At 46.4% G+C, this 10070-nt stretch overlaps 1 protein-coding gene across 2 annotated transcripts; it reads right to left on the minus strand.

Moving 5' to 3' along the window:
• Positions 1 to 1085: 1085 nt before the first annotated feature.
• Positions 1086 to 9592, minus strand: SNRPB (small nuclear ribonucleoprotein polypeptides B and B1). Of its 2 annotated transcripts, none has more exons than XM_004285336.4 (7): positions 9433 to 9592; positions 7038 to 7189; positions 5126 to 5237; positions 3912 to 4064; positions 2533 to 2671; positions 2087 to 2212; positions 1086 to 1245 (listed from the first exon to the last, which is right to left on the minus strand). In XM_004285336.4, the coding sequence occupies exons 1-7, from the start codon at positions 9433 to 9435 to the stop codon at positions 1208 to 1210; spliced, it is 723 nt and encodes a 240-aa protein (XP_004285384.1). In that variant the 5' UTR covers positions 9436 to 9592; the 3' UTR covers positions 1086 to 1207. The 2 variants fall into 2 exon arrangements, with proteins under 2 accessions (XP_004285384.1, XP_004285385.1); XM_004285337.3 differs by having other exon boundaries at positions 1086 to 1389.
• Positions 9593 to 10070: the final 478 nt, after the last annotated feature.

The raw sequence follows: 10070 nt of genomic DNA on the forward strand, positions 1-10070 counted from the left end.
GCCTCTCCCGTTGCGGAGCACAGGCTCCAGACGCGCAGGCTCAGCGGCCATGGCTCATGGACCCAGCCGCTCCGTGGCATGTGGGATCTTCCCGGACCAGGGCACGAACCCATGTCCCCTGCATCGGCAGGTGGCCTCTCAACCACTGTGCCACCAGGGAAGCCCTGGGATCAGTTTTAAATATATCTTGTATGTAAATGCTGATAAGCTCGTCAGGATGACCAAGGTTGCCTAACCTCTTGGGCTATGCTTCGAAGGACATTCCGTACACTGTACTGGGGTTACTGTTCATGGAAGCAACTGGTTAGGATCTCTCTTTTCTCTCAGGGAGCTAATGCTCTAGAAAATCAATGCTTGGGAGCACAGTTTTATTTTTATATAGTAACTTAATTGTTAAGATTGCTGATGGACTGGGTGAGCCAAGAGAAAGACAGCTTTTAACAGTTGCCTACCTTAACAAGAGGTGTCAGATCTTATGTTAAGATGTGAAAACTTCAAGAACAGTGTGGTGAACACCATTTCAGAGCTCATGGTGTAGTTCAGGAATTAAGATCCTTGTAGTAGCTAAGGAGGAAGATCCTAAATGGCAAAGATTTGTTGTTGCCACCTTTCAACTTAAGTCAATGAATTAAGTCAACCTGTATATGATAAAAACACCAAAATGAGGCATCTGGTTAAATGTTGGGGGGGGGGGGGTTGCTTTATCTGCCTTGCTTACCCACCCTGCCCTGTAATGCCTTTAATCATGAAGATGGAATAAACTGTAACATTTAGTTTCTAAAAAATAAAATAAAGTACTGCTCAAGAAGTTATCTAGATTAGTGCCTTCCAAAGAGGACATACCAATCACAACAGGGTACGAATGTTTATATCAACAAAGTGATCTTTGCCAGTTTGACAAGTGAAATGTCTTCTTGTAGTTCAATTCTGTAATTCTCTTGGATGAGGCTGTGCATCTCTATACATGAATATAGTATTTTACAAGGGAAGCAGCTACAATTAGGGCTAAATTTTTTCAAGGCAACACTTCGTATTAAGCACCCAGCATATCAAAGGTTTTTCTGAAAATAAGCAAACATACCAGGTGCATTTATAATATTCTCTTAAGAGTTTATTATAAACTAGTGTCACAGGCCACAAGGAAGTAAAAGGACTATGTACAGCCTTACGGGAAACAGGCAGGGAGCTGAGGAGGGCCAAGATGAGTCTAGGGCCTTGGTGGGCGCATTCCCGGGGGAGGGGGCCCTGTAAGGGAAACCAGACAATCCGGTGAGACTCCGCGAACAACTGCTTAACAAACAAACAGGTGTGGTAACGTGGCCCTGGGGAATCGGGCCCACGCCTCTGTGGAGCTACTTCCATAACTCTGTGGCCAAGGTCAAAGAAGGCCTGAAGTAAGAGTAAGAAGTTTAGTCAGTGCCTGATCTGCAACTTGAATCCCCACCCTACCCCAGCCTCCCACACCCTGCAGTTATCAAATGATCAGAGGGGGACTCCTCTGGGGCTAACTGGGCTCCTTATGCTTATAAAGCTCATAAATGCAAAACCCGAATTAGAGACACAGTGGTCAGCAGGTTTGGCCGTGGGTTAACTTAGAGGCCACTATGGCTTGGTGGAAAGAACACTGGTCTGGGCACTGAGCTCTCTGGGCCTGTTTCCTCATCTATAAAATGAGAGAGCTGATCTCCTTCAGCATTTCTCAAACTGGAATTAAACAGATACACATAATAGTGTAGCAAAGCACAGAGCCCCTCCTTAATTACTAGACACTCCCAAACCAAAGGGCATAAGACCTTTGTTGGTCATGCAACAAAATGCATTATTTTACAGTGACCTGAGAATACTGCCCTGGACACTGAGCCCTGTGTACAGGGCTGCTCTCACTGTTCTAAGAGGGAGGTAAGGTCAATTTAAGAAATGCTTGTTCCCTCTTTCCTTTCTGGACAAAACTGTCCTCTAAGAGTTCACTTCCTGAGGCTTAAGGCCTAAAAGCCCAAAGGTATGGTCAAAATCCAATCTTCCCTCCACTGCCCATCCCAACATGGCTCTAGAGAAGGAAGTCAACGCAACTGCTGAAGGCACTTACCTCGCATCCCTGGGGGAGGGGGCCGCATGCCTGGTGGGGGCATGCCCATTGGAGTGCCTCGTCCAGGGGGAATCCCCATTGGGGGACCCATGGGAGGCCTCATACCAGGAGGTGGGCCCATCATGCCTGCAAGAGAAAAGCCCCAAGAATATAGCTCAAGTGTCTGTCTTGAAAAGGTAGCAGGAAACATACAAAACTGTCCACCAAGTTTTGAGACAGAAGGACCATTCCACCCTCCCAGTCCCTCCTAGCAAACCAGGACTTGAGCCAAAGAAGTGAGGCTCTTGCCCAGATAGTTCCACAGTCAGTCAGCCAAGCTGGATCTCAGAGTAATCCTGCTTAATTACACAAACTCATCATCAGTTTCAGTCAAGGTTATGTCTCATCATAAATCCAGCTAAGGCATCTTCTATCAATTAGCAAGGTTCTCCTCATGGGCTTCTCACCTGGAGGGGGTGCCCCTCGGCCCATAGGTGGGGGAGGACCCGCACGGCCGGGTGGGTACTGGGTTGGGGCCCCTGCAATACTGGCTGTGGCAGCAGCTGCAGCTGCTGCAACAGTGCCTCTTCCTTGTGGGGTCATCACCTAAGAGGACACAGGAGAGAAGTTAGGCAGAACAGTACAGTGCAATGCGGTGTCCCACTCTCCTCCCCAACTTGGTAAAGAAACAGCAGACACCAAATCCCCTAAGCTACAACTCGTGGCATCAGACTTCCTATTTAAAACTATCTGCCAGGGACTTCCCTGGTGGTGCAGTGGTTAAGAATCCACCTGCCAACGCAGGGGACATGGGTTCGATCCCTGGTCTGGGGAGATCCCACACATGCCGTGGAGCAACTAAGCCCATGCACAGCTACTGAGCCTGCACTCTAGAGCCCACGCACCACAACTACTGAAGCCCGTGCACCTAGAGCCCGTGCTCCGCAACAAGAGAAGCCACCGCAGTGAGAAGCCCGCACACCACAACAAAGAGTAGTTCCCGCTCGCCGCAACTAGAGAAAGCCTGCGCGCAGCAATGAAGACCCAACGCAGCCAAAAGTAAATAAGTAAATTTTTAAAAATAATAATAAATATATAAGTAAATAAAAAATAAAACTATCTGTCAGAGAAGATCAAGCTTGAATGCTCAATTCCCATTTTCTAGGCCTAAGTTAAGTATGCCCAATCCAAATTAGATAAGGCACTTGCATTTTCAAGTAAGACTGATAATAGGTTGCAAGAGCTGTAGTACAGCTGACCTTGAACATGGATTTAAGTGCCAGGGTCTCCTTATCCGCAGATTTTTCTCAATACATACTACAGTACTACACACAATCTTGGTCGAATCCTTGGATACAGAGCGCCAACTGTAAAGTTATATGCAGATTTTCAACTAAACAGTTGGCATTCCTAACCCCTGCATTGTTCAAGGGTCAAGAATTCAAATGCTGTCATGGAAACACTTTGTTCCAATTCAGTTGGCCAAAATACTTTTTATACATCTCTTTACTTTTTTTGCCCATTTTTTGGCCACACCTCGCAGCATGTGGGATCTTAGTTCCACGACCTGGGATTGAACCCATGCCCCCTTGCAGTGGAAGCGCAGAGTCCTAACCACTGGACCACCAGGGAAATCCCCTGCATCTTTAATAGTATCAACATTATTCTGTAATAGCAAGTTTTCCTTTTTGCTTGACTCTGGGACCATATGTGAAGCACAGTGAAATACTGAGAGCCTGACAATCATAAGCTGATTGATCACTTTGGACTCTTCCCAAACTGTGGACCCTCACTCTATCCTATATTTTAACCACCAGACGTTGGTACCCCTTCCCCAACTCCTCACCTGTTGGGATGGCCCACCAACCCCACGGACCGGCCCAGCAAGTCCTGCAGGGGCCTGGGGCATGGGAACACCAGCTGGGATTCCTCTGCCAGCAGCTCTGCCAATCCCTGGGCCCCCAGCAGCTCCAGCAAGTGGCACTCGTGCAATGCCAGTCTGAAAAATAAAGATACATGTTAAAATGCTTGTGGCCTAGAGATTTTTTTTTTTTTTCGGTACGCAGGCCTCTCATTGTTGCGGCCCCTCCCGTTGAGGAGCACAGGCTCCAGACGCGCAGGCCCAGCGGCCATGGCTCACGGGCCCAGCCGCTCCGCGGCATGTGGGATCTTCCTGGACCGGGACACGAACCCGTGTCCCCTGCACTGGCAGGCGGACTCAACCACTGCGCCACCAGGGAAGCCCATGACTTTTTAAAAGTGTACAGCAACTGGAAAAATGTTTACAATATTAAGCGAAAAAGCAGAATGATATATTACATACCTATTACATGTTAAGTAAAAAAAAAAAAACCATGTGGACAAAAATTAAAACAAGGTAAGAGGATTATTCCTTTAACAAACAATATATTAAAATGAAAAAGGGAAAAAAAATTTGGTTAGATCCTCTAAAGCCTCTTCCATCTCTAAAGGTAGGCTGATGTTAATGAACCAAGACTGCCTGGAATCAAATGCCAGTATCACCGCTTTCTAGCTGTGACACCTTGTGCAAGTTACTAAACCTCAGTCTGTATTATCTATAAAGTGGGAATCATTTATCTCAAAAGACTGTTATAAGGATTAAATCAAATACTGAAGGTACCACAGAGCTTGGCACATAGCAGATGCTTAATAAACATTAACTATTATTCTATAACTGTACAAAAAGTACATATGTATTCTACTGTTTGGAGTTATGACTTTTTATGGTCACTAAACTGTCATAACATTAAGAATTGACCCGGATGGCCTTAGATGCCTCTTCTGTTGACTCACTATGTCCATCAACTAAAGAAGAAGGGAGGGCTTTCAAGTTAGAAACACTCAAATTCTAGTTCCCTACTTCTTACTTGCAAGGTAACCTCTTTAAGATTCTGGTTTATTATCTGTAAATGGGGGACAGAAACCAGAGGATGCCTGTGAGTACTGCAATGAAAGAGAGAACCCCACACAGAGCCTGGCTCAGGTGAGGCCTCCCTTGCACAAGGTTCCTGGCCTTGCACTGGCTCTCTGCTGACTTACATCTTTGGGAGGTGGTCCCTCTACTGTCATTGAGACCAGGTTCTCCCCTCGAAGTAGCACCAGACCAAGGACTCGCTTTTCTTCTCTCTCCGCTTGTTTTGAGTTCTTTGGTCTAAAGACAGGTTTAGGAGAAGGAACAAAAAAGCAAGCATTAGAAAAAGGGTAAAGTTCAAGTTCACCTACCTAAGGACACTCCAAGATTTGTTTTACACTATATCTACTGACAAATGGTACATAAACTTTCCCTAAGACAGCTCCTCTGGACAGTCTTCACAGGCTGAACTTGTAACCCCTTAGGTGGTTGTCTCCCGTGCCAATAGGATGCACAGACCAAGAGACAGGGTAAGAGTCAAGAAAGCCCAGCCCTGGCTCACTCATGTAGCCACTGTGAAAGCCTTTCCTCAGTCATCTCTTCTTTGCTATTACCCTTTTCCTCCCTCTAGCTTAATGCCTCACCAGTGCCAGAAGGCAGCCGAAACAATTCCTCAGTCAACTGAATCCCACTCATTCCACTTACATGCAGTATCCTTCTAGTACCAATTCAACCCCACAGGCCTGTAACTCCACCCCTCACCTCACATTAGAAATAGAAGTTATAAAGGAAAAGGTTAAGAGTTAACTACATAGAAATTACACCTTTGTCCTCAAAGAACAAAAAACAGAAATCTCCAAACAGCAACAACCAGAGAAGTATGAACAAAATATAAATGAATGTAAACCAGGAAAAATAACCGCAAGAAGATGGGGAAAGGAAAGGAAAGCCACAGCCAATATCCTAAAAATAAATACAAAATACCCTAATTTTTTAAAATAACTTAAAGGTTTCATTTTAGTGATATTTTATATTATATTAACAGTAGTTTTCTGTGGGTGCCATTTTTTCCTTTTTTTGACTTACCTATATCTTCTTATTTAATAAAAGCATGTATTGCCCTTTCACAATTTAAAAAAAAAAACCCTTTCTGGGTATTTTAAGTTTTTTCTCACATACTTTTATGTACTTTTAATAAATATTTTCTAATAGACACTTTTTAATTATCAGAATAAAGTTAGTTTCATTTAAAAATACAGAAGAGAACAATTTGGAATAGTTCTACACTGATCTGTTGGTCACTGTCTAATGTGTACCTGGCACTCGGCCATCTCTACCACATTTTCTGTGCTGTATTTCTTGACCTCATGCCACAAAGAAAACAACTGTCCCAAAGAGAATCAAAGGGAATTCACAGCCACTGGCAACATACTATGGACGCTGCACGTGACAAAAGAGAGCTGGATGATCATGGAAGTCATGTAACTCCTCTGGGCCTCAAGATGCCTTGAATGTAAAATAGGATGAAATGCAAGACCACATCTTTTAATAGCCTAGAAGCTTAAGATCTGTGAGTCCTAAGACAAGGGAATTACCTAATAACTTATGGAATTGTATTCTCCAATTGTTTCTATAAATGCCAACAAAAAATCACTGGCCCCAAACCCACAAGGGGAGCTGAGCACTTACCCTGAAGAGGGTCAGAGGCTTCTTAAAGCAGTTTCAGACCAGGCTGCACTGGGAGAGCCCTTTAGGCTACAGCTTTACAAATAGGCAATGAGGCCAGAAAATCAAGCTCTCCCCCCTTACACACCTGTGGGGAGAACATGAGAGCCCTTTACCCCAGTACTCAGGGGCACGCAAAGTCAGAGAAACAAAAAGCCTAGCAGCCCTCCTTACAATTTGTACTCTGCTAGAAGTAGAGAGCAAGACTAAGGAAAGAGTTGTCTTAGTGTCCAATATCCCCATTTTAATCTGCCCTGTAAAACAGGAAAGTAAACCAAGAGGAACTAGCTAGCTACATCACCGCCTGTCACTTGGCCCGCCCACCCAAACCACTCCCCATCCACCCAATCCCTCCCCCCACAGCCCACTCCTCACTTGATCTTCCTGAACTCATCACAGTCACAGAGGATCAAATTCATATGCTTGTCAAAAGCTTTAAAGGTGCCAATGAAGATACGGCCATCTTGCAGGATGCACCTCATCCTGTAGTCGATGTGCTGCAGCATCTTGCTGCTCTTGCCCACGGTCTGCAAGGAGAAATCAGGAAGAATGGGACTCAGCTCTTTTAGACCCACATAGCCCTGGTCCTTCCTTAAAACTTCTGCTGCAGCCTTCTTTTCCATGTCTGTCTTTCTCAGTAGTCTCAGCTCTGTCTTCCAGCCACAGACCTTTCCTGGGAATTCTCTCACATCACCCTGTTTTCAATCCTGAGCTATTATTCTTCCTTCCCTTAAAATCATCTTTCTCGTATTACAATTGCCTTTGTCTATGCTGTGTATGTTTCAGGGGTGAGAGGGTAAGGTGGCTCCAAACTAATGAAACCCGAGTATATCAGAGATTAGCCATCTGCCATTGTGTAGAGTATAGGTGCTGTCGAACACCAACATCTCATTAAAAAGACTGGGTAAAAGAGCTGGAATGGGACTGGCACTAAGAATCCAATCAATGAAGAGCTTGTTATCAGAAAGGAGCTGATCAGCTTGGAAGCGAGAATGGAATCCCCCAAATCAATAATTTGTTAGTGTGTCTCCAAGATTACCTTTAGGAGAGAAAAACTTTCTGGTGCTCAGAGTGCTAATGAGTTTGAACACATAATGAGAATATATAACCTGACATACTCCTTAATTAACCCAACAACCTATTCTGCTTTATAGCCTGGCTTCCAATGTAGTTTTGGTAAAATAGAGAGACTATATAGACCTCACAATGAGAATGTCAAGTGCCCTTGGCAGTTACACTTCTCTCTAGAAATAAAGGACCTGGCATTTGCTTTGTTTCATCAGCCTCCTATCAGTCTGACTGGTATAGGCCAATCCTAACTCATGCAAGGGCCTTCTAAGTACCAGGCACTGTGCTTACTATTGATCTCTGTGAGCTTGGACGAGCACAGGTGCTCTGAACCTACAAATGCATGGATTGGAATCTCGACTCCTGCCACCCTGGAGACCCAAGTTATGTGGTTCAGTCTCTTTCAGATGACCATTTTAACCCAATTGTAATCACAGCTTCTAACCACATGGTCTGAACATTTATGGTAACATTTATTGGTCCATCTGTCTTGTACAGCTAATTCTTACTGGGTGCTCACTGGCAGGCACTGCCATAAACACTATTCTCTCACTTAATCTTTAACATCAGATTTTACAGATGAGGCCACTGAGGCTGTAAGAGGTTAAGCTGTGTTGGATGTTAGTCAGCCTGAATCCAGTGCCTACTCTTCTAACCAATTCTCCAAACAATACCCTACTAGGTTTCCCTGCTTCCAATTCACCCAATATATAACAGCTACCGAACAGTTATTTTTCTAAACACAACTAAGTTCATGTCATTTTGCTGGTTAAAATCCTTCAGTGGCATCCCTCATCACCAACAAAATTAAGTAGCATGTAAAGCCATTAATAACCAGACTCCTGCCAATTCCTCCCACCTCATTCTTCCTTTTCCCCTCCAGGAACTTTCAATGGTGCTACCCTTCATGCTTTGTTCTGGCAATCCTCCGGATCTACACTATTCCCTCCCATTTTCGCTGGGAAAGCGCCTGACAATCTTTCAGGACTCTGCTCCAGAAAGCCTTCTTACCCCGCCCCCCGCCGTTACTTTTACTTAATGCTGAATTACCATTCCGAATTATACTATCCATGTCCCCAAATAGAGAGTGAACTCGGTGAAGTAAACATTTCATTGTGCAGCCCCAGGGCCTGAAAAGTCAGACATACTCAAACATACATATATGCTGAACAAACGAGCTGAACTTTTCCTCCACTCGTTCATCCTCCGTTCACTCCTCCCCATCTACTAGAACCAAGACTCTAGTTTCAGACACAAGCCCTTCCACCTCTTTCCGCAACTCCTTCTCGGACCCTCACCGGCCTTCACAAGTCTGAGTCTCTCACCGGGTCTTCCCCAGTAACCGTGCGGCGCTAGTACCTGCTCCGACACCCCAGACACACACACACTCACGCTGCAAAGTTTACTCAGCGCCTACGGGATCCCAAGCACTGTGGTCACAGCGGCGTGGCGGACCGCAACGCAGTTCTAACCTCTCCTGCACCGAGCGACCCTGGCCTCGGACCCTCATTTCCAGCCTTCCCCTCCCCCACCCCGCCGAGCGACCAAGGTCCGGGTCTTCCCTGTCCCGACTGAGGGGCCGCGGTGGCCGGGGCCTTCACCGCCCGGAGCGGCCAACCCACGGCCTCCTTCCCGGTTAGTCGCGCTCCCCACTCCACAACAGAGTCGGGAGCTCCCGCGCCGCCAGCCTATGCCTCCTCACCATGGTGGCGGTTCTGATGGCTCGGATTCCCGCCGGATTCGCCTCCGCAGAGGCCTAGAAGCCCGCCACTAGCTCGCTTCCCGCCGCCGCTACCGGAAACGCGACCGCGGGCAAAATGGGGTAAGGTAGAAGGCTGCTTCCGGTCCCGGAGCCAGTCCCTTGAGTTCCGGCCGAGGTGCTGAGCCGTGAGCTTAGAACGGGGCGGGGCTTCGGCGGGGTTGGGGCGGTGCTAACGTTAAACTGAATCGCAGAGGCTTAGGATCTTCTCTGTTGGACACCTTCCTAGTTTCTGTCGGTACTAGAGCTGCTCCTCTTCACCCTCACCACCCAACCCCCCGCGCCCCAGCCCATTAACTCTCGGTCCTCATCTCCCACCACTCTACCCCAGCTCTGTCCTCTACAGCCAGTGTCCCTGCTTTTCCGTGAACTTAGTCGACCTGCTTCAGCTCCTTTGCATTTGCTGTTGCCTCTGCCTGGAATGCTAGTCGTCCAGGTATGTGCACGGCTCACGCCCTCACCTTCACGACTTAAGCTCAAATAATATTTTCCCACTGAGGACTTTCCTTGTCGTCCTGTTTAAAACTGCAATCTTCCCACCCATCCCTGTTTTATTTTTCTCCTTAACATTGATTGCTAAC

The sequence above is a fragment of the Orcinus orca genome, chromosome 16, assembly GCF_937001465.1.
Source record: "Orcinus orca chromosome 16, mOrcOrc1.1, whole genome shotgun sequence".
NCBI lineage: Eukaryota > Metazoa > Chordata > Mammalia > Artiodactyla > Delphinidae > Orcinus > Orcinus orca.

What these genes read in the sequence shown, in the direction of transcription:
- SNRPB (XM_004285336.4), bottom strand. An exon ending in GATGAGTTCAGGAAGATCAA is followed by an intron (nt 5,238 to 7,037) that starts GTGAGGAGTGGG and finishes ACCTGTCTTTAG; the next exon opens with ACCAAAGAACTCAAAACAAG. An exon ending in TTGGTGGGCCATCCCAACAG is followed by an intron (nt 2,672 to 3,911) that starts GTGAGGAGTTGG and finishes GTGTCCTCTTAG; the next exon opens with GTGATGACCCCACAAGGAAG.